This window comes from Anopheles stephensi, chromosome 3 (assembly GCF_013141755.1).
Source record: "Anopheles stephensi strain Indian chromosome 3, UCI_ANSTEP_V1.0, whole genome shotgun sequence".
NCBI classification, from domain to species: domain Eukaryota; kingdom Metazoa; phylum Arthropoda; class Insecta; order Diptera; family Culicidae; genus Anopheles; species Anopheles stephensi.
The window spans coordinates 56,905,221-56,931,651 of NC_050203.1; the positions used below are offsets into that span (position 1 = coordinate 56,905,221).

General features: G+C 48.5%; 1 protein-coding gene across 1 annotated transcript; it reads left to right on the forward strand.

Annotated features, from left to right (window-relative positions):
* On the forward strand, positions 1–24,376 carry LOC118512441 (protein Wnt-1). Its single transcript, XM_036056904.1, has 5 exons — positions 1–1,082; positions 8,345–8,607; positions 18,048–18,349; positions 20,278–20,591; positions 20,739–24,376. Exons 1-5 carry the CDS (start codon positions 979–981, stop codon positions 21,043–21,045), a joined length of 1,290 nt encoding a protein of 429 aa, XP_035912797.1. The 5' UTR covers positions 1–978; the 3' UTR covers positions 21,046–24,376.
* The last annotated feature ends 2,055 nt before the right edge of the window (positions 24,377–26,431 follow it).

Here is a 26,431-nt window from a genome sequence, read left to right on the forward strand (position 1 = left end):
TCGCGGGACGAAACAGGGTAACGGCAGCATAAGAGTTTCGGATTTCGGCGGTCCGTAGCTCAGTATGCAATTTTGCCTCGATCGGTGCGGTTCCATTTGTGAGCTCGTGTGTTCGCGCGCATTGGATGAATTTCGGTCGGGCCGGTTCGGGGTGTGTGTGTGTGTGTGTGTGCTCTCGCCACGCCGGGTTTGCTTCGGAGCGCCAGTCTAGCCGTCCCGCTTGCACCACCGCTCGCCACTGCCGAGCATAACCAGCATAACCATAGCATAAGTGCGCGATCGTGTCTGTGATTGATGTTCGCTCTCCCGGGAGGAGGAGTAGGACTTTCTTTTTCTTTCGACGCTTCTGCTCACGCCGTCCGTTCGTACGTCGGTCTGTGGTGCGTGTTCGACCAGCGACTCTAGCTCGTGGCAGTTAGCATCCTTGCGTTTATGGTGCAGGACCGGTAAGCCCTACGGTGTGTGCATGATCCCGGATGCGTGAAAGTGTACCGTGTGCGGAGAGTGTGTACGTGGGTAGCGGAATGTTTCTCGAAAGTGGCCCCTGAAGCGCACAATGTTGATCAGTGATAATGTTGAGCAATGCAATTGTTGATCGTGATCGTGGTTGTTCTTTAGTACGAGCGGATCGGCACTAAATAATGCTGTCGGTGATGATGAGTTTCGCACGCCAGTACCGGTGTCAGTCGTTTTGCTAGCAACAATCAAAGTTGGTGAGAAGTAGCGAAGGGCTTGCGGTTTGTTTTTCTTTTTGTTGGTGCCGGGTTATTCGAAAGTTTTTTCCTTGGAACACGTGTGTGTGTGATTTTAAGTGAAGTGAAGCGGAAAGCTAATCGGGAGGCCTTAGTAACTAGAAAGCCAGTTAGTGCGCAAAGGAAAAACAAAACACCTCAAAACTCCCTCAAAACCTCAAACAGAGTGTCCAGCAATCGGTGCATTCGTCCAGTGCGTCAGAAGTTAGTGAGTGAATCCAGCAACATGAATCTAGTGACGGTGTTTATGGTGTGTCTGATGGCCATCAGTGCCTGGGCGGAGGTGGAAAGCAAATCAAAGCCCGGCCGGGGACGAGGCTCAATGTGGTGGTAAGTAATTGCATCAGAACTACTTAACCTCCCGGGCACAGAGGATCCCCAGCCGGACCAAACGACTGTGGATGAGTTTGACTACGAACATGGTGTTGTTGATGATGATGATGATGTCGATGACATCATTATGAGGGTGTACGGCTAGGGGGTAGTGGCCATAAAACTAGGCCTTGAATATCTCGGTGCAAAACTAAGGGTAGGGTAGGATGGGATATTAATATTTCCTAATCGCCGCTACTTAAGTGTACCATTAGGTAAAGCAGGCAGAACGTTTATCTAAAACGAATCCCCCCCCCCCATCCTTCCCTTCCAACACTTGCGTGCGTCTGTCCGCCCGTGGGACTAATAGCAGCAGCAGCAGCTGCCTTTTTGCTCGATTATCGCCTTCGTAGGATGGTTGTTTATTTATTTATTTGCCTTTTTATTTTCATAGTCTCTATTTTGTCTTTATTGGTTAATCTTGCTCCGCACGCCACCATCCTTTCGTTTCCTTCGGTTCTCCTCCCGAAACGAATATCGTTCGGATTTGTGGTGCTCTCCCCGGTGACGGGGAGACAGACACAGCGCAGCACTAATCTTGCACCGCTCGCGTGATAATGATTAATAGAAAATTTATGGTTTCAATATCAGTGTTTTATGGTTGCTTTCCGTCTCGCGATCTTTTTATGCGATCGTGTGGCTAGTAGTGTGGACTGTGTGTGTGTGTGTGTGTGTTGCCTAGTCAACCGTTTTTGGTGCCATTTTCGGGACTTAATCCCAAGCGACGTCCGGTTCGGATGGGCTTAACATTTTATTTATTCCTCACCGAGTCTAAAGCTCTCTCTCTCTCTCGCTCTCGGTGTGTAATCTCCACCAGGTTAGTCTACCGTGTTTTGCTACCCTCCATTTTTTTTAAAGGTGTCACTAATAGGGTGTTGCGAAAGGCACAAGCGTTTAAAATCGTCCATTATACATCACGATCGCTGGGGAAACGGATTTAAACCGTTTCGAGCTTACTTTAGTAGCCTTTTGCTTTTTCGGTTCGTTGTTGTTAAATTTCAACCTGTCGTTGGGGTGTGCCCCATTCTTCCTCGACACCGGTGGCCTCGAAGTGGATATCCAACGGTTCTCACACTCGCGCCAAGTGACAAGTGACAACAACACGCTGCCGTACCTCACCTACCACGGATGCCAGAAGGTTTTCTGTCACTTTGCATCACGGTTCGCTTGAGCCGTGCATCCTGGCTGCAGTGAATTGATCCAGAAAGGGGAAACGATCATGTTGGAGCTTGATGCATGCAGCAAAGAAAAGAAGCGAAAGAAAAAAACTTTTTTAATAAGTATAATAACGAGCGTAAATGTTAATTATAATTATTTTAGTAATTAGTTTTATTAGTTAACAATATTCAATATGGTCTTTAATCACGTTCGATCGCTTCAACTGGGCAAAAGCGTCCTCTTGCAGTGTGAACAGGTGTAAGCGAATGCAAATTATCGCAGCACGTTTCCCTTTTTATTACGCACGAAACGGGAGAGTGAAAGACAGAAATTAACACAAAAATTGATTTGTATGCATCACCCCGGATGCAGTTGGCAGTCGGTTCCCGGCGGTCGTAGTGCTGTGTACCTTAACGCTTGCACTGTCCGGTTTAATTAAATTAAACCCGATTTCTACATCCCCACCAAGCAAAAAACGAAACAAAGTACACGCAAAAAAGCGAGACCTTCACACACACGCGCTGTTTTGTTTGTTTGGTGTTTCGCAACGCATACCGGTATGTTTCGGCATGCTGGAGTGCCAGTGACTCGTTCTGTTTTGTTTTCCTTTTAATTAAGATGGAGATATCTTTTTTAACCCAAATTGATCGTTATCGGTTGAATCGTCGCTTGCGCAGGTTTCGGGTTTTTTTTTATGTTTGGCCCTTGGGTAGTTGCCTTTGCCTGTGGTGCAATCCAGCTTCGGGGAGGCTATGTCCTCCAGCCACACATTTCACCAGGTCCCACACCCGTGAGGATAAGAAGGAAATCGGTGGTGGAGAGGGCCGGACTGGTGGCAAAACAAATCACTCGCACTGCTCCGGCTCGACCGCTCACCCGTCATAAAGCGTGTGAACGCGACCATTCCCTTTCCCTTTTTCGGGGGGGATGTCCGGACGAAAGATGATCGGCCGGGAGATTTATTCATTTGCATCAGGCGCGCGAAAATGTCCACTTTTCGCATCTTGGTCCGTTCGGGGGGGCCACTTTTCGTTGTGTGTCTTTCGTGAGCCTTATTATGATTTTTGTTTGACCTTTTTTTTTTCTTCCCGTCGTTAAGAAGTTGATCCGTTGCGTCTTGCACAACGAGTTCTATTGATGGAAACTGCTCCACGGATTGGTGTGAAATGATTCGCACGTGTGTGTGTGTGTGCTTAAAGGTGTGAAAATTGGAAGCGACTCGGAAGCGACATTCACGGGGGAGCCGGTGAGAGCGTCTGTCTTGCGAGATGACTTCACCGTTTGCGATCCTGCGATGGTTGAAGAATTCCAAAATTCCATCACCGAGTGGAACGAATTTTCTCACGAGGATTACCTGGGCACAAGAGAGGTGCACGCTCCACACACGCCTTCGAGCATTTAATTTAACTCTCCCACCCGCCCAGCAACTGATGAGTGACCGCCAGCGGACGGCTTTTAAGCTCGAAAGACTTCAACGGCAATTAAGCGACAAACCCACCCGCAACACCGGACCGGAGTTTGGGTTCGAGCGGGCGCGCGCCCCAAAACACCACGCTGTTCGAGTTTCTAAGCTTATCGTTTGCACATAAATCTCCGGTCGCAAAACATTACGCCGCTTGACGTGAGTAAGCTTCGGCGTTCGTTCGTCTGCATGGCTGCATTCCGATTGCAGGTGCAGGGGCTCAGGAGCGGCCAAGAGACCATCTTCGAACGCACTCAGGCGCATGAATCTTACGAACCGAGCGATCCTCTACTGCTCTGCACGCCCCCCCGCCCAAGACAGAACAAGAGCAAAATAGCGCGCGTTGGGTGTTTTGTACCCCGTTTTTTGCCATCCATTTCTGCAAATATGCGCACGGAGTCACTTTTTCCCAGGGTCCGAGGGTTTTTGTTGCTACCTTGCGAAATGTTTGCCGGTCTTTACATCGCGTTGATGCAACCGGATGACGGCTGGACGTCGCTCTGACTGTTGCTGCTGCTGCTGCTGCATCCATGCATGCCGAACGCTCGGGCCGAAGCGTTTGTTAATAGCGTAATAAATGACAAATTAACACCGTCGTGTCATTTTTCATTCGATCGTTCGAGCGTTAGGAAACCACCGATGCATTCTTGCATACGTTGCGCGCCCGTTCCTTCCACTGCCCGGCGTTTCGACCTCAGTAAGTGTGTGTTTTGTATGAAAAATGATTACCGCTGTGATTAATAGTGACGGATTGTGGTGGTGGCGTACGCCACCTAACCTCACCCTGTCGGACAAGCGCCCGGTTTCTCTAGCCAAGCGCATGGTGGGTTTTTTATTCTTTTTGATAAATTAATTTAGCTTCCCATTCCACCACGGCCGCTGGTGGTAGCACCTGGCCGCACTCGGGCCGCAATTCTTCGGGCGAACGTTCGCGTTCGGTGCAGCAACTCTATTCGACGACCTGACCTGGCCCACCCGGCCAGTCGACGGACGACGCGGGGATAATTATTCCGCCACGGTGGCTGATCGATTGATGATCCGTTTTCGAGCGCTTCATTTGTTTCCCGGTGCCAAGGACGCGGTGGCGTCCTGGAACTTCAGAACCCCAGGTCGAGATGATTGTTTCTCCTCCCCTTCACTCGCTCGCTGCTCGTGTGCTCTCGTTGTCACTTGCATTATCATTAATTATTCGATGAAATATCGTTTGCATTACGTGCATTACAGGGAGTAGGAGGAGGTTATTTGACAAATGAGGGAAACAATTTTCCTTAATCTTCGGACGAGGTGGAGGCTGCGTGGCTCGCGTAGTGAGTTTTATGCAATCTTTCGCCAAGGATGGAAAGTTGCATTCGAAGTGGCAATTTATGGACCTCACACGCAGCGGCTTTATGAGGTGCTTGTTTATTGCTGCCTCCATTAGCGCCGACCATTGGCTGTTGGGTTTGATAATTAGTTTTTCGATTATCCATCGCTCCAGCGAGAGCCGTTCGAGCTACTCAACCGTTGTTACAGCGGCCGTCCGTTCCGATCAATCGACGTTTAATTTAACCTGAATTCCGACATTGCGGAAAACCGCAATGAGCTGAGGTGTCACGTGGCGTGAGGTTTGTGCGGTCTGCAAGAGGTTGGCAGCAGAGCAGTAATTTGATAACCACCGGACGCAGTGGTGCAGAAGTAGTGCTGATTTTCCGCCCCAGTTTTTTCCCCCCCGTTCCGTCTGGGACGCCACATTCCTTGGGGTTTTGCAATGTGATCTACTCGATTTTCTGGACTGATAGCGATAGAATACTGTTGAAGGGGATCAGGGGGTCAGGTTTATTCAGTCGAGAGAAATACATCAAGATCTTTTACAACTAAAGAACCTTCCACTCCTGCTGCCTTTGACAAAGTGGTTTTACCATAATAGCTAGATCGATAGATCGGACCCGCCTGGAGCCACTCGTAACTGTTAACGGATGGACAGCGAAGAAGCACCTTTGGCGACGGTTTAAGCGATCGTTTATGTTTATTAGCTGTTTAAAGGTGCGCAAGCGCCTTCTTTGCTTCGAGGCATATCTGTGCTCAGAAGCAAAACGAAAAAACAGCCCGTTTGAAGCGTGTCTGCGAGGCGCAACTGCCGGCGCTTATCCAGTTACCGAAAAAGGACATTCCAATTGCTCCAGTGTGAGAGAAAAAGCGAGAGACAGAGAGAGAGACATGATGGAGTAAAGAAAAAACCGATTGGAAAGTGATGAAAGTGGCCGGTGCCGATGCTGGTGACAGACGGTCCAGGACCAACTGCTTTCCCATTTCGGTACGCATTCGCATGTTATCATATTGCCTGTACGATCGTCAAGATCAAGACTCAATAAATAACGCATCAAAATCGTATCCCGCCGGTATCGGGCACGCATCATAAATTGTGAGCGCACGTCAGGCCGGCGGCACGTCCCAGGCAGAACTTGATCGCCCGCGAGCCTGATCGGGATTGATAGTGGCGACGGTGTTGCGTCGGTTGATTCTCACACTCGGCACCGGGCACCGAGCGGCTGGCGTCGTCTCGGTGATGTATGATGGGGGGGGGGGGCTCCCTAGAAGGAGCTTCAAGCGAGCTGTGTAGTGCTGCACACCGGTTGCAAGAGATTTCGACGTTTTGCCATGCGCATTTGCAGCAAGCTTGCTATCGATCCTTCCATTTCCGTCATTCCTCGGTGGCCACCATCTCGGTGATTCTTCACTCGATTGAGTGGACTTGAGCAGCCAGCAAAACACATCAAAAAAGGGAAAGATTCTTCCCCGTTTGCGTGCGATACTGTGCGTTCTGCAAAATCGAGTTAGAAGAACAAAAAACACGCATCTCGATCACGTCAAGCATTCGCAACGCGTTCCACAGTGCTTCGCAACACGCGACGCGACACAGGACAAGCTAATTTATTTGCTTCGAAATCATTCGTTCCGCCGTGTGACACGGTGCATTATGTAAGAATGAATGGCCCCCCCCAAAAAAAAGGGCCCAAAAGGATATGCCTTGAGGACTTGGCATGTGGAGGATGCTGTAGCCCCGTTTGATGGTGGCTGACGTGTTGGTATGTTTTGCTCGCGACTGACAGGTTTTCGAACGCAGTTTTATGATCGCCAGCACTACGCACTGCTGAGCCCTGCAGTCACGTTTCGGCAATCGACGGTGCGATAAATGGTCCGGACGGAACCGAACCAGCCCGACAGTGTTTGTCCGACACTTGCGAGACAGTTGGCTGCCGAACGATGGACGTGGGTTGAAAGTGGGTTTTTGTTTGCTTCCAAGAATGTTAGAATGTCCACTTATCATGAATCATCCAGGGTTTTACGAGGTTTCTGGTTTGTTTTCCTGAAATTACCTCAACTTCAATCCCTTTCGATGGCACTCAATGTCACTAGCGAAAACAGAATACAGGTTCGTCGCTTGATGAATATTACTCGTCCAAAGTGTTTTATCAAATTGATAAACCCATCCACAGATCGATCACTTTCACCTGGTCACTTTCGCCGGCTGTGTTGCCCGACCGACGATGACGAATGCGGTAAAGCACACACATTTTGCTTCCCAGAACGCCACAAGCAACGTTGATCCTCGCCATCGGTTAGTACCGTGGGAACGCAGCATTTGTCCCCGGCAGCCGTGGTCGGCATTATAACTTACGCAATAAGCACGTACCACACTGGCCGGTGACAACAGACGGTGACGGCGACGCCATCGAGCTATTGATCCGGGGCGCAGCCCAGCGGGAAGACCTTCGACCACCTTCGCGCCGTTGATGCTGTTTGTCCAATTAATCATACGTCCGGAGGCTACTGCAGGAGCTGGAACTGGAGCTCCGGTGCGAACCGTCCGGTTTGCTTGCTGTTTAGGGGAGCTTTTCGTCTCATTTGCATTTCGTGACGCTGCGGCGATACTTTTCTGGGAGGCGATTTTTGTCGTTGCCGATGCTCGAAGGAACGGAGTAGCGGGCCGTGGCGGTGTAGCCAAATATTGATACAACTAATTTCTTGTGAAACAGGCTTTCGGGGTACCTTGTTCGGGGGTTTGTTCGATAAACTGCGAACTCGATGGCGCTTGTCGGCGACGGTGCTCGTGTCGGCTATGAAGGGTGGAAAAATCAGCTCACTCAGAAAGACAATACAATACGCCCCAAAAAACCTGTGTCCTCCTTAGCTGCGGTATCTTCCCGGTGGGTTTTATGTTGTGGAAAAGGGTTTCAGTTGGAATTTCCCTACCGAACGACACACTGTCTACGGCTCCATCTGCCTGTCATCTTGACAGTGTGCTTGGACAGTGGAAAATGGTTTTGGGGTTTTCCTGATCGAAGGGTCGCTCATCTGTTGTTTGCTGTGAGCATTAACACCTCACTGATTGAGTCGCTTTGGTGTGCGCCATGTGTTGGAGGTTTGTCGGGGGTTTTTTAAAAGGGAAATTTAAGGTCACAAAACACTCACCTCAATGCCATGTTTTGCTAGGTCCATCATCCGGGCGAAAGTTGGGACGACGGTCACCGAGTCGAAAGCAAAAGTGTGATGCTCGTAAAAGGGGTTTGAGCAAACAGTGTCACTAATTCTATTTTCTTTGCGTCTTTTTTTTTCACAGGGGCATCGCAAAGGCGGGCGAACCGAACAACATTTCACCGCTAGCGCCCGGCATGACGTATCTCGATCCAGCCATCCATGCGACGCTGCGCCGCAAGCAGCGCCGCTTGGCACGCGAAAATCCGGGCGTTCTGGCCGCGATCGCCAAGGGCGCAAATCTGGCCATCAACGAGTGTCAGCACCAGTTCCGGACGCGGCGCTGGAACTGCTCGACGCGCAACTTCCTGCGCGGCAAGAACCTTTTCGGCAAGATCGTTGAGCGAGGTAAGTGTAGCAGCCAAGGTGTGGGTGGACGCCAGCTTAATTACTATTCCGGTGAGCGCTTGCACGACCGTTTTTGCGGAGGTGGTTTTGGTTTATGGACGCCCCGATGCTGCTGCTGCCGTGGAACGCGCGTGCTGTCGTCCTACGCGTTTTACCATTTTTACCATGAAATTAAACCGAGATCTGGCCGGGAAGATAGTGCCGACCGACCGACCGACGCAAGCGCACGTAAATGCGGTGGCGCAGTCGTGCGTTTCGGTTTCAAGTTTCGGTCCGGTGCGAAAGCCCGTCTTGTGATTGCGGACTGTCACACGTGCAGATATACGTGCCGGTTATGATATCCGTCGGTACGTTCGTTCGCTCGCTCGCCCCTGTAATACTTCTGCCCTGTAATACGAATGGCGATGATGTGAAGTTGCCAAAGTTTGGTGGATGAGTATGCACAGCATACGGTGCTCTGGATTAATGAGATCGTTTCAGTTAATCCTTCACGGTTAACAGATCCACCACTCCACGATCGGAAAACGGCTGTCTCTACCACATGCGCCGGGATTCCCCTGATCGTGAGCGTCTCGTGAGTCCCTTTGTTAGGGGTTTTGCGGCTAGAGCAAACTGATACGACGTTACATCTGTTCGTGGTTGGGAAGCGTCTTCATATTTCCGTCAACTCATCAACTCCGAAACTCTGGGCTGCAGCCGGCACTTGGTGTTTATCATGTAATCCCGAGGGCGATTTGTCACAACCGGCTTTCGTGCTAATCGCCACCATTTTCAATCGATTATTGCCCTTTACAACAATGTTGCCCCTGCTCGACTGGTGTTGATTTTCCAGGGGCAGGGGCTCACTCGGTCGGTTCTTCGGTTCCCGTTACAGGAAAATTGTGGTGACATCACGCCCGGAGGCTATTTGGCCGGTAAACGGGTGTTCAGTTGCAGGGACCGGGTAACTTTGTGCGGTGTCTTTTGCAACATCGACCGTTGATGTGTAGAGTGGATGGATGGGCAAAGCAAAGGACACAGCCCTCCAGGCTATTGTGGGCTACAAATCGTCTAGAAATTGTAACAGTGATTTCAACAAATTCGTTTTTGCGAGGACGTTTGATGTTTAGAGAACTTAAAAACTCAACCAAAGACCACACAACCAGACAGAGGAACAAACAGCCGCAGAAAAGAAACCTTGTCAGTCGGATTGCCTAACGCCAGGAGTTGTAAGGGACCGCAGCGGGATTTCGACAAAAAAGAGACCGGGCATGACAAACGACCGATGTGGGAACTAATCGACTCATTGACCTGTCGTCAGTCGCTGCGGGATACTGTACTGATGCGCGCTACCTGTACCCAGAGGGTTAAAACATCCAAACTTCAACATCTCCGGTGCGCACCTTTCTCCGGTCTCTCCCAAGTCTTCAGGTTCGTTGTTTCCGATTTAAAAAAAAAAAACGTGTGCCGAGTTGCCAAGTTGCACATTGCTGTGGCTACGCTTTGGTCCTTCGCAGTGTAATGAAAATGTCTCTTTTTACAACATAATTCCATCGATCTTGTGCTGTCCGGGCAAGGAGGTGGCAAAACATAAGAGAGAGAGAGAGAGCGAGAGACCCGACGCCCTGTGCGCTGTCTCATCAACACGGCCCTGCGGGCTAACGATTTTAATTCTATCGCCGTGCCGCTCCACCCGATCCACATCCGTAATTGATGTGCGTGTGTGTGTGGGGAGAAAGTGCGCTTCACGCCCCAACCACCACCGCCACCACCAGCATCACCTTTCGGAAGGATGCGGTGTGGCCGAAGAAATTAAGTCATTATTCATCGCTCGCTTGCCCTCCCGGTGGCAATCCATTAGCATTTTTACTGCAGCTCCCGCTATCAATAATTAATGCACCCGCGATAGGCCGGACGATTTCCCCGGTTCCTTTTTTCGTCGTTAAGCGCCGCCGCATCTGGTGCAGTTTTGTTTGATGCCGCATCAGCCGTTTAAACGGCTCGCCGACTGATCGGTGGCGGTATGCTGTGGAACTCGGAAGAAGGTGTACTGTTGTGGCTTTTCGGAGCTCTTCTGCTTGTTGCTGCACTACGGTGATGCGAAACTTTAGAGCGAGGTGGGCGAGAGCGATAAATTATAATAATTGTAGGAAAATTAATGGCAATTTACTATCTCGCTCAGGCCACACACTCTACGCGAAGAACTGATTGGCCTAGGGAAGGGAAGGAAAACGGAGGTTCTTTATTGATTAACCTTCCGTGTTATTAATTGAGAGAATGAGTTCACAATTAATAACGCTGAATATCCTCGAACGAGCGGTGGAAAATCCAATCCAACTTCATCTCGCAGTCTAGCCCGGGCACTTAACTCTGCTCTGCGGGACTTGTTTGTCCTCGCCCGAAGCTGGTTACAACTGTTACCACATAGCTTGACTGCAACTTCAATACTACAACCCGACACGATTCCCTTCCGTGTGAGTGTGTTTCGTGTGAAGTATCGAGCTTTCCCACCGTGCCGTGACCGTTTGAAAGGCTGTTTGTTTTTTCTATTAACAACAACAACCGTTTGAGCTAGTAGTAGCAGCAGCAGCAGCAGCAGCAAGTGGGTGGCCACACTCAAGTAGGTCCAGTCGTTTCCTTTTCCACCGCACCATCGGAACAACGACTCCAACTGATCGAGTTTTCTCGCGATCGCGTGTTTGCCTGTTGATCTTTCGCGTCACCGCCGCAGTGGACTCGACGCAACCAAACACGGCTACCGCGGCTCGAGTGTGACCAGTGGCAGATAGGAGTTGACCAAACACAAACACCACGAGCCGATCGAGGCCCCGAAAGCCAACTAGAAACAATGGCGCGCATTCAATGGTCTTGGCACTTGGCGCAGTGCTTCGACGATAATGTTGGTTTGTAATGATCGAATGGATTTGTGACTTCTCGGAGCGAGTAGAAGAGATGCCCTGGTTACAGACCCTTAAGGGTTAGGTGAAGTAGTGGATTGAAAGATTAAGAGGGCACTGCTCGTTCTTGTGAAAGCCACCTCCGATGGTGGTCTCCGATGATGCCCGGTGGCACTTATCGATCTACTCCTGTTCCCCCGGCGGGCCCCCTGCACTCACTCACACACGTGATGTGGCTCCATTTCTGATCGAACTGTCCGATAGTCACGGCCGGGTTTTTTTCCCCGTACCGTGAGAATCTCATCCCATCTTTATCGCAATTTTATCTCCACACTTCGATTTGTTTATCGCAAATGCCGAGTTTTAATATCTCTCGGTGTGCAAGGTACCTCGGACGTGTACTCGACCGCTGGACGAGCGGCACCGGTCTTAATTGACCGGCAAATTAGGGCCTCATATAAGTTGAGGTCTAGATTTTTGTTTTCCTCTTACTCGCCCACCTTAAAACGTACCTGTGATGGCTCGTGACCGTGGAGGTAAGATGTGCCGGTAAGAGCGCCTTTCAACAACTTTATTACCGAAAGCCTTCCCGTACCGGCGAGCAATTAAACGCTATAAATCTTGTCACACTTTTCGAGATCCCGAGATCTCGGCAGCACCCGCCAGGCAGGCTTACGCGAAGCTTCCCGTGTTTTTTGCTGCAGAAGCTTCTTGCTCATCGGATCGGATCGGCTAGCACTGGGGAACCGCCGAGCGGTTCGACTTTGAGGGTTTTGTTTCGCCTAGCGTTGCTGCTGGTCGTCCGGTGTCTAGGAGCGGTGCGTCCGATCGGCGAAACATCATGCCGATTTTACGATCGACCCGGTCCCCGGGGTCTGATGATGGTGATGATGACAGTTTTATTTTTATAGCATTCGGGCGAGCCATAAAGTGGCGATTCGAGCTGAACAAATCCACGGCAGCACGGGGAGAGATTTTGTCCCGTAAGACGATCCGAGAGATAGCAAAAAACAACGGCCTGGCTTGTGTTTGAGAATGTCTAAAATGCTGCATTAGCTGTAGATGAGAGGTCTAATAGTCGAACAAATCGTTTCGGCAGAACGTACCACACCCGGGCGACACGTTCGCTGCGTGTTGCGAAGCAGATCCCTTCGCCGGGACCGGGACATTTCTTCGCCCAAGGGGTTCCACAGACGTACGGGATGCGATGCATGAGAAAAACGGCCAGGGGTTGCAACGGCAAAAGCTCGCTCGGTTCGCCAGTCCTACCGAGTCCGCAGTACCGAAACCGTGTTAAACCGTAGCGATATATATTAATAAAAGATTTTATACGCTCCATAAATCAGGCGACCAGAAAGATGAGCCACCTCCGGGGAGGTGGAGGGGAGGGAATGAGAGAGAGAGAGAGAGAGAGAGAGAGAGTTTGGGCAGGGCGTGCATCAAAACTTATCGGGACCCGGTGGTCCAAGAAAAAGGGACTCTTGGTCTCAGTCACGGACCATTGTCTCTTGGTTGTTGTTGTTTTCGTCTGTATCTTGGGTGTTGTTTTCTTTGTTGTCGTTGTTGGTGTCTTCGTTCGTGCCATACCCTAAAACCTTTCTAGGTTGTAGGCAAAACGTCCGACATCGGCAGACCTACCGGGTTGCTGGAAGGAAGCGATAAAATATTCTACCAGGGACAGTTTTTCGGAATATTTGCGCACAATATGCAGCCTCCGGCTACTGGCAGACATAGTTCGCAAAAAGTGGCACACACACACGCACGCACACAAACTGCCAGACAGATAATTTCCGTATCGATCTAGCAGGGGCCCGTCCACGAAAAAAAGAACCCTACTAACTTAACCAATAATTAACATCGCTCCGAAATGAGGAATTCCGAATTTTGGGTGCTTCGGGTTGCGGACGAAATAGCGAGACCCGCTCGAAAATTGCCCAAAACATTCTGCACAAAATTAGACAATGACCATGATTAATGTTGCGCTGCTTGATCGGTCAGTTTTGGGCTGTTTTATGTTCAGGAGGAGTGGGGGGGGGGGGTTTATAATAAAACTACAAGGGGATTTTTTGCCAACTCCACAGACTTCCGTTCAGTGAGCTAGAGATTGGTCCTTGGTGCGCCCCATTCACGCAATAAAAGATTGCTCAATGGAAACCCAGGTACCTGTTCTCATTTGAATTCACCTTACCTAGTCTGCAGAAACTGCAACGCCCCGCGTGATGCAAACCCGGCCCGTCGCCTGGCTGAATGAAAATGCTTCCAACTTGTTGATGGCTTACTTTACGAGCTGCGGAAATGATCGCAGGATGCAGGAAGAACACAAAGGAAGAATTTACGACAAAAAAAAGAACAAGCAAAGCAAAGCTTGTTACCGAAAATCGGATTCATCGGATAAATTGTGCCTGCGAAACTGTGTGACTCTCATTCGGCCGACGACAACCTTGAGCAAATCGTGAATGAACGACCCGCCAAAGCTGTTGGTGCAATACTGCGCCGCGCCACACAAAACCTCCTAACGTAACGCCCAAATTGAACCATTAAACTAATTGTTTGTGGAGGTTCGGATCCCTGGCCTTTTTTCTTCTTTTGCCAGCGATCCGATCGGAACTGAAACCCTTTCATTATTTTTTGGGCTCCCAAAGCGAAGCCACGCCAGCCTTCCGAATAATGGTTGTCGGGGGAAACGGGGTCGGAGGAGGGAGGGAGTAAGGTGCGCAACAACCCCATTGTGTGTTTGCCAATACGCGCGCGCGCGGTTGGGAGATGAAAATGAAATCGAAAAGCGAAGAAATAGGATAAAGATGATGATGACGGTTGAAATAAAAGCGCCCACCAGAGACACATGAGACACCGGACTGCGACCGGATTTCCTTTCCGTACGCTTTACGACGCTTGGATATACCTATTTTGCTTCCCCTTGGTTTTTGGTTTGATTTACCTTCTCACGTCACCCGAATTCGTTTGTTTGTTTGTCGTTTTTCGTCCGCCAGCTCTGGCCCTACCCGTTCCACCAGGGTTGGACATTTGTGTGTGCAATCGAAACAACAACAAAAAAAGCTCAATGGGCGCTGCAGCGACGAACCCGGCAATTATCGAATTGTGCGAAAACAAGCTAGACAGCATTTGAAAGCAAACGGCTCCCCGAGTGAGCTGGAATAATGCAGGACAAAAACCGACGCACTGCGAACCGAAGGGTGAACCGTTTTGTGTGATTTGAAAGATGAAAATATTTTGATTCCATAAGGGAGAAATAAGAAAAGAACCTCGAACCCATTTGCATGCCACGATGAGGAGTGTGGGAGCAGGAAGCAAAGCCCTGTTGTCTGGCTCAGCCTTAGAGGAGCATGAATGGATTGAGAGGAGGCTGCTGTAGCTTTTGGGTGCGACTGTTGCTTTGAATCCCTTCTCAAATCGATCGCTCTGTATGCTCCACTTTATCGTCCCCGTGGATCGATGGGAGCTTCGATCGGAATCAAAGTCATCTTACATATCGATCGGCAACCGTTATCGGCGAAGAAACTAAGCTCCTGGGAAGAAACCTGATCAAGATGATGTCCGAGGTGATTATGCAGAGTTAATTTATTCATTAAGTAACCGATTGGATCGCAAGTTGATGACCCCCGGGGACGGTCGATGATGGATTGCAGGTATCGCTCCCTTCCCGCCCCCCACGGTAGAATGGGGGTAGCCTGATGGACATGTTCGATCTCACGACTCCCATCCATCCCACACCTCCCTTGTCCGGTGAGGTACCCTAATGTCTTAATCCAATAAAGAAATTCATCGATCTCGGGACGGAGCTGTTGACTGGCTGTTGCTGGTGGTAGCGTTGGTACCGTTTAGGACCGACCAAGGCACCGTCCAAGGTACCGCTAGCGATGGCCAATCTAGGTTTTGGTTCCCACTTTTCCTCTTCTTCTTCGAGCGCTCGTCAACGCACGCTCGGTCCCCAATCAAACGGCTGCTGATCCTAATAAATCAATTAATAACCGATCAATCACTGACGCACAGGCACGCATTCTTTATCGATACACTCGAAACTCGTCCTGTCATCTATTTTTGATTTTGTTTTTTTTTTCTCTTTCGTTTGATGCTTGAAGTTCGTCTAGCCCAAAACCGGCTAGGGGTCGGTTCCGAACCGCTCGTCAACCGTCCCCGGGACCAGTGATCGGTGACAAACGACATGTGGACGAATATAATCCGAGCTTGCAGCAAGATGCCGGCGGGTTAAATCCATCCTCTTCAGTTTTCGGGGCTTTAGTCGATTTTTGGCCGGGTGTACAATTACCTACACATATCCTGATAGCTCCGCGAGCGAGAGAGTGGTTGTTTTTTTCCCCCCTTGAGGCACACAGGAGTTCGTCTGGTGAGCAGCAATCGTGTCAGTTGATATGACAAATGAATTGTCACAAATTAGTGCCGGTTGACAACGGAGCTTCGGCCATTCGAATGACAACATTCCAGAAATATTTATCGTTCGCACACTTGGGTCCACGAGTGTTCACTTAACGGTTACACGGCCTCCCTGGTTGCGAGGCTATTGATCGATAAGGGTAATTAAAGTGACAAAATCGGCAATCAGTTACACAGAACCAACCAACACTCAAACGGCGTCTTATCATCTTTTGCCCTGTCTCCTCGCAACTGTGCTGGTATCGATTGGAGCTCCAGGTGGGGCATGAAACAGGGCGTCCAATTTGCGTCCCTACAAAGGCAAAGGTGGCAAACCCATTACGCTCTGTGGCCTGGTTAGCTGCGGTCGGTAAGGAGTGGCTTTACGGAGCGATCCTAGTGTCAGTCACAGTGGTTTATGGCACGTTAGCAACTTTGTGGCTCACTAATGATTGGCTCGTAAAAAAATTACAACAACCACCACCACCATAACCTTGCGTTACTGGCCTGGTGCGTAGACAATCGAACTGATGTGCCATTTTGTGGCGAACCTCACTACAAAAAAAAGGCTGTGAAGCCCTTTTGTTACGACCGACCGGGCTCGTTATCGATTGCAAACTGTTGACGTGTCCTTGACGTGAGCTGTTGGTGTGAATCGGCCAGCACAACACTAATTTATTCGATTCCGAAACCCCCCCCTGGGGGAGATTTCATCAAGGTTTCCGGACCGCACTGAGAGACCGGAATGATGGATGTAGAGATGAGGAGCGTAACACATTTGACAAATCAATTGCTACCAGACCGTGTTGTTTTTTTCGGCGGTCCGGGTGATCTCTACCTGCGAAGAACCTCTTCCGGGGATGCGTTTTTGCATTGCTCCTGGCTGGATGGCTTCGGTTCGAGGTCATCGAAGCTTCTCCAGATGTTGGTACGTTGTGTTGCCATGTCCATTGACACACACACAGAATTCCATCACACAGTTGGAACGGTGCATCATGAAGACTTCGCCTGTAGCTTCCTTTTCGTCCCATCGTCCACCAGCACTCCCTCAAGGGCCCACTCGACTGGAGCTTTATGATGATTGATGGTTGCGAGCAGACGTAGACATCGTTCCCTCCGGGGGGAGAGCGAGAGTTCGAGTTTATGACAGCTCCGGACGCGCTGTTGTGACCGAACGGGTCGCAATCGTTTAGCAGAGATGATCGACCAACTGCAGTGCACCCCGTGCTAGGTGTAAAGGTGTGAAATTGGCCCGGAAAATTGGCACTAAATGTACGGTTATGGGTTTCGGTGAACGGTTCGGAGAACTGTGGCCCGCACGGTGAACGAGAGATCAGTGCCAGTGTTCAAAATCAGTTCCAGCCTGACCGTATCCTTGACTAGGCGCAATCGATTACGCTTACCATGCTGGAAGACTGGTTCTAGCACCGTGTCTTGAGTTGCCCGGCGATCCAATCATTCTTCTGACCGCAAGAACCTCGTGAATGCACGTGGAAATGGTTTGATGGGCTTTTGTAGCTCAGAAGAATCTCCGTTAGGAAAGTAAGGTTACCCTGATGCACAGGTTAACGCTTGTGAACCTCAAGAGCGGTCCTTCTAAAGCCCAAGAGAAGCCCGGATAGAGTGGACGTGAGGAATTCTTGAAGGATTGTTGTCAGGAACCAGCATCAGCATCCAGATTGGATGAAATTAAAGACCCTGCTTCAAAACCGGGTGTTTATCCTTCTAAGCTAAGCCTCGTCCAATCTCTTCTCCCTTTTTGGGACTCTTGGCGGGATGAATGTGCTTTTGTCGTGTCGTCTGGCACGCTTTACCTCATCTCTTCTGAACCGATTTCTGAACCGAACGGATCGGACTCGCAAACACACTTGCGTCCTTCGCTGTTCCGTAGGCTTTTCGGCTTACCGGCCATGATTAGACCGAGATTCAGGATCGTACGGAGGGATTACAAAACGATTTAATTTATTTTAATCATATCACTGTCCCGCTCACTCCTCTACTGTTTGATGGACTTCGAAATGAAGTACGGTTTCGATTACTGTTAAGCCTCTCTCTCTTGTGTCACTTTCCACCACGTTAACCCAGCAGAGAATGTAGTTAAAATGTGCCACTTTACTGATCGCATTGGTTTCTTTTTTCTCCCTTTTTTTTTTTTGTTTGTTTCATCAACAGGTTGTCGTGAAACGGCATTTATCTATGCGATCACCAGCGCAGCAGTAACGCACAGTGTGGCACGGGCGTGCAGCGAAGGTTCGATCGAATCGTGCACTTGCGATTACTCCCACCACAACCGTGAACCACAGCCGATGAACAATATGGGTGCGGTCGCCGGGGTCGGCGATTGGGAGTGGGGCGGCTGCAGTGACAACATCGGCTTTGGCTTTAAGTTTTCCCGCGACTTTGTCGACACCGGCGAGCGGGGCCGCACGTTGCGCGAAAAGATGAACCTGCACAACAACGAGGCTGGCCGAGCGGTAAGTTTAGCTTTTTAGTTCTTTGGCCAAGGGTTACTTTTTTGTTGCTGTACCAAGGCAGAAATAAACCCGAGGTCCATAATAATCATAAACGTCATTCGATCAATCGATCGTTCAGTGGTTCCGCTTAAAAGCCGTGACCCTTTTCGTTAATTTCGCCACGCTAGCCGATTGTGGCGCTGGCTCGCGCTTATCGATGGACGATTCAAAGAGAAAGGGGTGAAAGGGGAGGAGGTATAGGAGGAGGGGGGGTGAAGGGTTACATGTTGCCACACAAGTGGACGACTCGGGTGTTCCCCCCCCCCTCATCGCCACGAGAGAGCGATTGCGCTTAACATTACCAGGGGGGTCCTTTCGTGGCTGCCGGCTGTTCGTGTGGCCATCGCTAAAACGGTTTCATAACGTTTTTTTGCTTTCTTTCCCCTTCCAATTACACACCACGGGACTCCACGGGTCGGAACGAAACGCGAGAGGGGCCATGGTTCAGGATGGGTGGGAAATCGTCCACACCAACCACCAACCACCTGGTGGGTGGAGGATCGCACTGAATCGGGAGGGTAAAAATCAAATAAATAAATTTTATTTTTATCCTTCTGCCGTTCTGTCTCTGTTGCCACCGTCGAAGTGGTCACGGTGAGGCTTAATGTTTTCTTTTTGCTCTCGATCGCGATATTAAATACAAAATCGCCTCCTTCGGTCACCCACCGATCGTTCGGTCTCACGCGACATTCAAACGCGAAAAACGCGGTTCGCTAATAATCGTCAGGCTCATTCTCTCTCTCTCTCTCTCTCTCTCGCTCGCTTAGACTGTGTATCATGCGCCTTCATGCGATGATGCGATCAATTTCATTAATAAATGTTTTAATCCCTTTCCGCGTCGAGCGCTCGTCGATCGTTTCTTTGCTTCCAATCGCTTGGCCGTTTTTTTTTTGTTGTTGTTGTTGTTTGCAGCTTTATAGTATTTCTCTGATTGCGTGATCGTACAGCTTGAAGAGGCTTCTTCGAGCTCATAAAACGAAAACAAATTTCTTACCAAGAGCGAAAGAGAGAGAGAAAGAGCGAGCGAGCAACAGCAATGAAATCAATTCACTGCCGTCGATGAATGCACGGCATTTTGGCAAACGCATGCATTAAACTGTTGACAGCTGATAAAACTGAAATGAATTCATTTATGAAGGTTATTAATTCGTGGCGATTGTAATTAAGTGACATATTATTTGTGCTTCCCGGCTGTCAGGTACTTTTTGTTGTTGCTTCGTGTGGTGCTTAGAAGATGTCTTCCATTTTTTTCTTTCTCTTACCATCAATGATTCACGCAGCCGAATTCCAGAAAAATGGCCTTCTTGCTATCTTCTTGGAACATTCCATACACCTGGGTATGCCAGAAGCATACCCAGTCACCACCCCTGTGGGACCGGTGTGCGAGAATTGATAATTAAATTTGAAGACTCGAAAACCGGTGGGCTGCATCCCCGGTCTGGTGGGAGGAAGAGGGGTTTAAAATTGAGAGGTTTAGCACTCGGAAGGATTAGCAAATCGATGCTCTTAACGAAAATGGACACGGGCAGGTTGCCTGTCCGGGGAACCGATCATCGAACCGATCCGTTTTGTAGTGGAGATATCTCGCGACAGGTTGCTGCAGCGAAAGCGTGTACGGGAGATGTTTAATTGATTTTTATTGCATTTTATTTATGAATTGCGAATGAATATGAATGGATCTTTAATGTGGCCATAAATCGTGAGCGTTGACGATGAATCTTGTGCTGAACCTGTTCATTGCATCACACCATTAGCTTGGATTAGCTTGTGCGATCGATCGATCGAGCGATGGATTGAGTGACGTTTCTTTTGACATTTATTCCAGAAAGTTCTTCAAATTCTATATTAAACACAATTTCTTCTTGTCTACTTTTTTACTCTGAGAACAGCACGTACAGGCGGAAATGCGGCAGGAGTGCAAGTGCCACGGTATGTCCGGCTCGTGCACGATGAAAACGTGCTGGATGCGGCTGAACAGCTTCCGGACGATCGGCGACATCCTGAAGGATCGGTTCGACGGTGCATCGCGCGTCATGGTCAGCAACAGTTTGCGCAGTACCAGCGTGAACGAGAACACGCTCACGAATCGGGCCGGTTCGAACAATCTCAAGACGAACACGAACAGCGTTGGCGGTGCGAGCCCGAACAGCGTGCTGAGCAATTCGTTTCACGCCCGTGGCCACCAGCAGAAGCGAGTTAATCGGTAAGTGGTCGCTGGACGAGATGGTCCTCAGAATGTTTTATTCCTTACTGCTGGATTCCGATACTTCGTTCGTCACTTAAGTATGATGAATTGTAACATTTTCGTTCCCTTTCTTCTTTTTGCTCGTTTTCGTGTATCTCTCAACAGGTACAACTTCCAGCTGAAACCGTACAACCCTGAGCACAAACCGCCGGGTTCGAAGGATCTGGTGTATCTGGAACCGTCGCCCGGCTTCTGCGAGCGTAATCCGCGGCTCGGCATCCAGGGTACGCACGGACGCCAGTGTAACGACACCTCGATCGGGGTGGACGGTTGTGATCTGATGTGCTGCGGCCGGGGCTACCGGACGCAGGAGGTGACGGTGGTGGAGCGCTGCTCCTGCACCTTCCACTGGTGCTGCGAGGTAAAGTGTAAGCTGTGTCGGACGAAAAAGATCATCCACACGTGCCTGTAAGGACCTGCGCCCCTGTCTGGACGGAACGTTCGGTTTCGGTTGGCCCATGCGCGCGACCCCAGTCCTTCTGCTGCGGTCGAACGCGGTGAATCATAATCATCGTCCGGCATCGGCTATCGTTTGGGGTCCGGCGTTGTCGAGCAGTCTCCCTGGCTACTCCGCTTCTGCTGCTTCTGGGCCTTCCTTATCTTAAATATTCGACTTTTGTTTTACGTAAATGTGTATAATGGACGATGGCGACCGTGGTTGTCGCGGGCTGGGGTTGTTTTGTGGAATGTAGCGCCTGGGGAGGGATTAATAATCTCATCTCGCGCTAGCTGGGAGTGTGGCGTTGCCGGAGAACAGGATTTATCGTTCGAAGACGATCGAAGTGGGCAAGCGTTTCGCTTTCGATAAAGGAAGAACCTTGACGGCGGGTCTGAAGATAGACAGCCACCACAGTGACTTGCGACCCGATACGCAGAATGTGGAGCAAAGGTTCCGTGACAAACAAGTCCAGACAGGCATAGGCATTTGTAAATAGATTTTTTATTTGTGTAATTTTGTACTCTTATCATACATTCTACTTGATTCTCTCTTCTCCGCTAAAACCGTCTTTACTTACCTTCTTTTGCACAATATCGCCACCCGCAGTAAAGGGTTAAAGTTTTGGTGCTAGCTTTCAGCTTTATCTGAGTGACTGTTTAGGGCTTATTAACTACCAAAAATGTAGCACAAAATTTAACCTCACCAATACGTACGAACTTTTGCGAGCCGATGAACAAAAAACCGATAGGAAAACAAGGCAGCAAGAAAAGTCTTACAAGCTCTTGGTTGGCTTTGCTGACTGCAAAAGTGACAGAACTTTAGAGAATGAGATAGGGGTTTTTTCGGGCAAAAGTCGGCACTAGGTAAACCAAATTTTTTTTTTTCAATCATCCTTGTTCGGCACCATTTTCGGCATGACTCGGTTCAGTTTCTAGGTAGTTAACTTATTAAATTTGCTTACTTAAAGAAAATGTTTTGTAAAGCCGTAGGTAAAAGAGAGTCGCGTTGGCGAGAGGAAAACAAATTGTTTTGCAGTATTATATCAGTCAGGAGCTGTCCACTAGAAAAAGGAAACATAAAGGCCTCCTCCCTTTCCCCTCACCCCCCTTCTTCCCCTCCCCATATCAAGCGGTGCCAGTTAAGGTGTGTGTGTGTACAGTAGTGGTAGGGCGAATGCAGAAGAAAAATGGTGCGCAAACGATATCCCAGTTATTTTTTAACGTTTTAAGCATCGTTGTGGCTTCGATGCATAAGTGTATGTGTGTGTTTGTGTGTGTATGTATGATGGATAAAATTTTAACCCCCTGTTAGGTTTAACGCCAGCCAGCGATGGTAAAGTTGTACATAGAGCGGAACAATATATAGGTGTGTAAGTGACATGGTGGAAAGTGGAAACAAAACAGCAAACCAACACACAATGCAACAGAAAACAAAACAAAGGTTTACAAAATTCTATTCCAACCACAAAAACAAAGGAAAATGAAAAAAATAACCCCCAAAAAACTGAAACAAATCAAACTCAGAAGAGAAAAAAAACGACGAAAGTGTAGTAGCAAAACGAGAATCCTGAAAGACTGAATAGAAATTAACGCGCCAAAAAGGTTTTTGCTGTTTATTTTGTTGTGGATGTGTGTGTGTGTTAGAAAGAGTGACAGTGAGCTAGAACAGAGCGTAGTTTAGTGTATGTGTGTATGTAATTGATATGTAGTAGTTGTCCTATCTGCGATATAAAAATACATCGAGTGGTTCGTTAGGAAATGTGACAGTTTGAAGCGATCCTCGTGCAGCTGGGTGATTATCTGGGTGATCTGGGAGCGTGATCATATAGGTCGTGGAGACAGAAGGATGTGCTCTCAAAAGGGGTGCTCACAATCAATCGGAGAAACCACGTAGCGCGAGACCAAGGGATGGCTTTACTTTTGGGCTCGTTTTGCCAACGTCTGTTGCTCTGTTTGAAGCGCTCCTAACCTCTCTTTTCATGTGGTGGGAAGATTGAATTTCGTTTCCTAACAGAGTGAAGGGTAAGCTTTTCCTGAAGTACCTACCACACGATCCTCAATATCCTCACGAAATATCGTTCGACACTCAACATCTTCGAACGGGGAAAGTTTGGTTCTTCGCGGACTCTTGCGGACCCTCTATTCAGAAACACTTCCATCTTCAATCTTCCCACTACAGCCACACAGAGAGACGGGTGCCATTGGTGAGTGCCATTTTGTACCATCGGCTGTGAAGCGTATCGGTATCGTTGCGAACCCATCCCCAGCGAGAAACCCACGCACTTTTCGATTCAAACCTGAAGCATGACGCGCTGCGGGCCACTCGGCGTAGCTAGCGAGAATGAGTGGGGGGAGGATGGCAAAATGCTCCCATTCGTAGTCGAAAACGCTCGACTCTTCCTTCGTACGTGTATGTGTATGCAAATGTTCGTGTACAAGCCAACCAACCTAACCAGAGATACAGTCCTTCAGCTCTTGCGTTGGTAATACATAAAAGAAGCAGGCATTTAGCGGTAAGATGTTTAGTGAGCAGTTGGTAAAATTGTTTTATATTGTTCGTAAGCTGTAAGCAGGGTGAGCACAACAGCCTGGAGCTAAGCGAATGCCCCGTCTTGAATGTGCTAGTAGTAGCGTGTAAGCAGAGTAGCATTTTTTATACACGTGTACGTATTACTAATTAATATTGGTGTTTCTGTGTCATCCGGCAAAACCCTGCAAGCTATCTGTACTATTTTGTGTATTGCTTAAGTAATTTATTAACACCGCTTCCGAAACGCACAGAGATCATACAGAGCTTATTAAACAATCGAGGAAACGGAGCACGATCTTTCTATGCTTTATGGTGAAGCGTACGCTTCCATGCGCTTCCATTCCGTGGGAGCAGGCAGTATTTGTGGCTTCGCTTGTGTGTAAATAGTCGCTTTTTAAGTAGATCGCCCGTTCTGTTTGGTAAGAACGCAGCCGCAAGCTCACAGGATGAGGAAAGCTAACGAGGACGCTTCTTAGATTAGTAGCTCGATTAAGCAGGCAATCAAAACAAATCCCCCCGCTTCGAACAGGGCTGGACCAGCTAGCCAGCGGAAGAAACAGAAAACTTGAAAACTTGTTATGTTAGAAGCGTTCGCTGGAGGTGGAAGTTGAGGTGAAAACGAGAGATGTAACGCTTTGTGAAGCCTTTGATTTGTACCACTACGGATGTAAAACGGAGCGGCATGAACGTCTTGTAAAAACTGAAGGAACGAAAAGTTGTGCGGGCGTGCAGCGAAATTAACTGATAATAAAATGGAAAATAATCAAAACAATCTTACAGTTGTGTTCTCGTTCTATTGCAAACTGTAGTCAATTGCAAAAAAAGGAAAGAAAATTTATTTTAAGGACAGTTTTTTCAGAGTGTATCACTGGAATTTTAAGTTTAAGAATGGTTCAATCAGCACTTTATATCACAAAATGGGATGTGAAATATATCACAAGATGGTTTGTTTACAGGGTCTTGAATGTGATCATGATGGATGGTGCTAATTTCGCATTGTAAGTCGTTTTGAGGCACTTATAGTCCTGAAACAATCTTCGCCTAAATAATCAAGAGCCTAAAGTTGCTATTTGGTGTGGAGTTTATATAAAAGAGGAGCAGTGACGAATCCAGACTAGATGAGCACTGTGGAGGGAATGATTCTGAGCATGAGGCCTATAACACAACACTCTGACAAGATAGCGATGTCTCTTTGAAGACCCTTTGGACGTTAAAGTCTGTTCGACTGTGAGGTCCATTTAGCTAGTAACGAGGTAGCTATTTAGATAACGAGTCCCTTCCGACCACAAGTTCTTTTGATAAACAAGATCCCTTAAACGATAAGAACTTTAAGAAATTATATGAAATCTATAGGTAAACGAAGTTCATTGCTAAGGTCTGTTACAGTGTAAGTTTGCTTGGACAATGATGCTTGTGCAACCACAAGATCTTTTGAATGACGAAGCGTCACCTATCAGCCAGCAAGACGAGGATGAGGAAGTCCCCTAATTAAGTGAGGTCTTATGGAGGCTTAGTTATCCCTCAGCATAAGGTCAAACCAGAAATGGTTTCTTCGACTTAAAAGCTGGTAGCAAAAGCTGAGATAACAATTCCTTTCCCATTCCAAGATTCAATAGTAAACGACATCCGCAGAAAGACGAGACTTTCATGACCTCCTATGATATCTCTTTTCATGAGATCTTTGGAACGTTGAAGCCTCTGTCAGTACAAGATCCCTTGGAATACGATGTCAGATGAACTACGAGATCTTTCGATTGACGAGACTCTCATCTATAACGAGATCTTGAGGTAAATGAAGCTTAGAGGATGAGGCATCATCAAAGTATATTAGTAGATCCGGTCCCGTGAACGACGAGTTCCCCTGGTTGCTGATGTCTTCTGGAAGCTTACTCATCCTTTAATTCAGGACTACCATTTCTAAGAAATTCTCAGAGACCGACGAGACCTTTACGACCTTTCATGAAATCTCTTGTTAAACGAAGTCAATTGAACGGTGGTTCTTCTCCATCAAAAGATTTCTTGATATATTTGGCCTCTTCCAGTGCGAGTTCTCTTGGCCGACGATTACTTTTCGACTATGAGAGTTTTTGGTTGATGATTCTCTGATCCATTACGCTATCTCAAGGTAGATGAAGCTAAAAAAATTCTTCAAAGTTTATTAGTAGAGGAGTCCCCCTGACGACGTGTTCCCTAAGCAGATGATGTCTTTTGGTAAATCACTTAACTCTTAGGGTAAGATCTGGTCCTACCATTTCTAGCTCCCTTGACATGAATAAATTCAGAGATGTAGTAAGATATTCAGTCCTGCGCTTAGTGAGCATCAAACAATAATTTGTATAAAATAAATAAGATGTTCGTAAACTTTTACAGAATTTAATATTAGTTCGAAATAAACCCCTGTGATACCTCAGAACGGCAATCACACATTTGGATGGATTACTCATGACATTTGTAGCTCATTGTCGGCTCTAAATTGCGTCATCGTGTCAGGGAGGAAATTGCTCATCGTCATTACGCGAACCACCGGCCCCAGTGGTCTGGGGTGGCCTCGGGCACGGCAAATCTATTCCGTTTTTGGCAAGCGTGGTGGATTATACGGCTCCTCAGTTTGATAGCAGATGCACAGATTGACTATTCGCCAGTTGCAGTTCCTTTTCCAGCCCGAGGCCAGAAAAAGGAATGTACGAACAATGGTTCGCCACACACACACACACACGAACACACACTCCCCGGTGGATTAACACCCTGTTTTCCGCATCGCGACCGGTGTCGCATTCCAAAACGGAGCAATGGGCAATGGGTTTTATCATTCGGTGAAGGTTGTCCTTTG

What these genes read in the sequence shown, in the direction of transcription:
- LOC118512441 (XM_036056904.1), top strand. Translation starts at nt 979, where the DNA reads ATGAATCTAGTGACGGTGTTTATGGTGTGTCTGATGGCCATCAGTGCC. An exon ending in ACAACGAGGCTGGCCGAGCG is followed by an intron (nt 18,350 to 20,277) that starts GTAAGTTTAGCT and finishes CTCTGAGAACAG; the next exon opens with CACGTACAGGCGGAAATGCG. An exon ending in CAGCAGAAGCGAGTTAATCG is followed by an intron (nt 20,592 to 20,738) that starts GTAAGTGGTCGC and finishes ATCTCTCAACAG; the next exon opens with GTACAACTTCCAGCTGAAAC.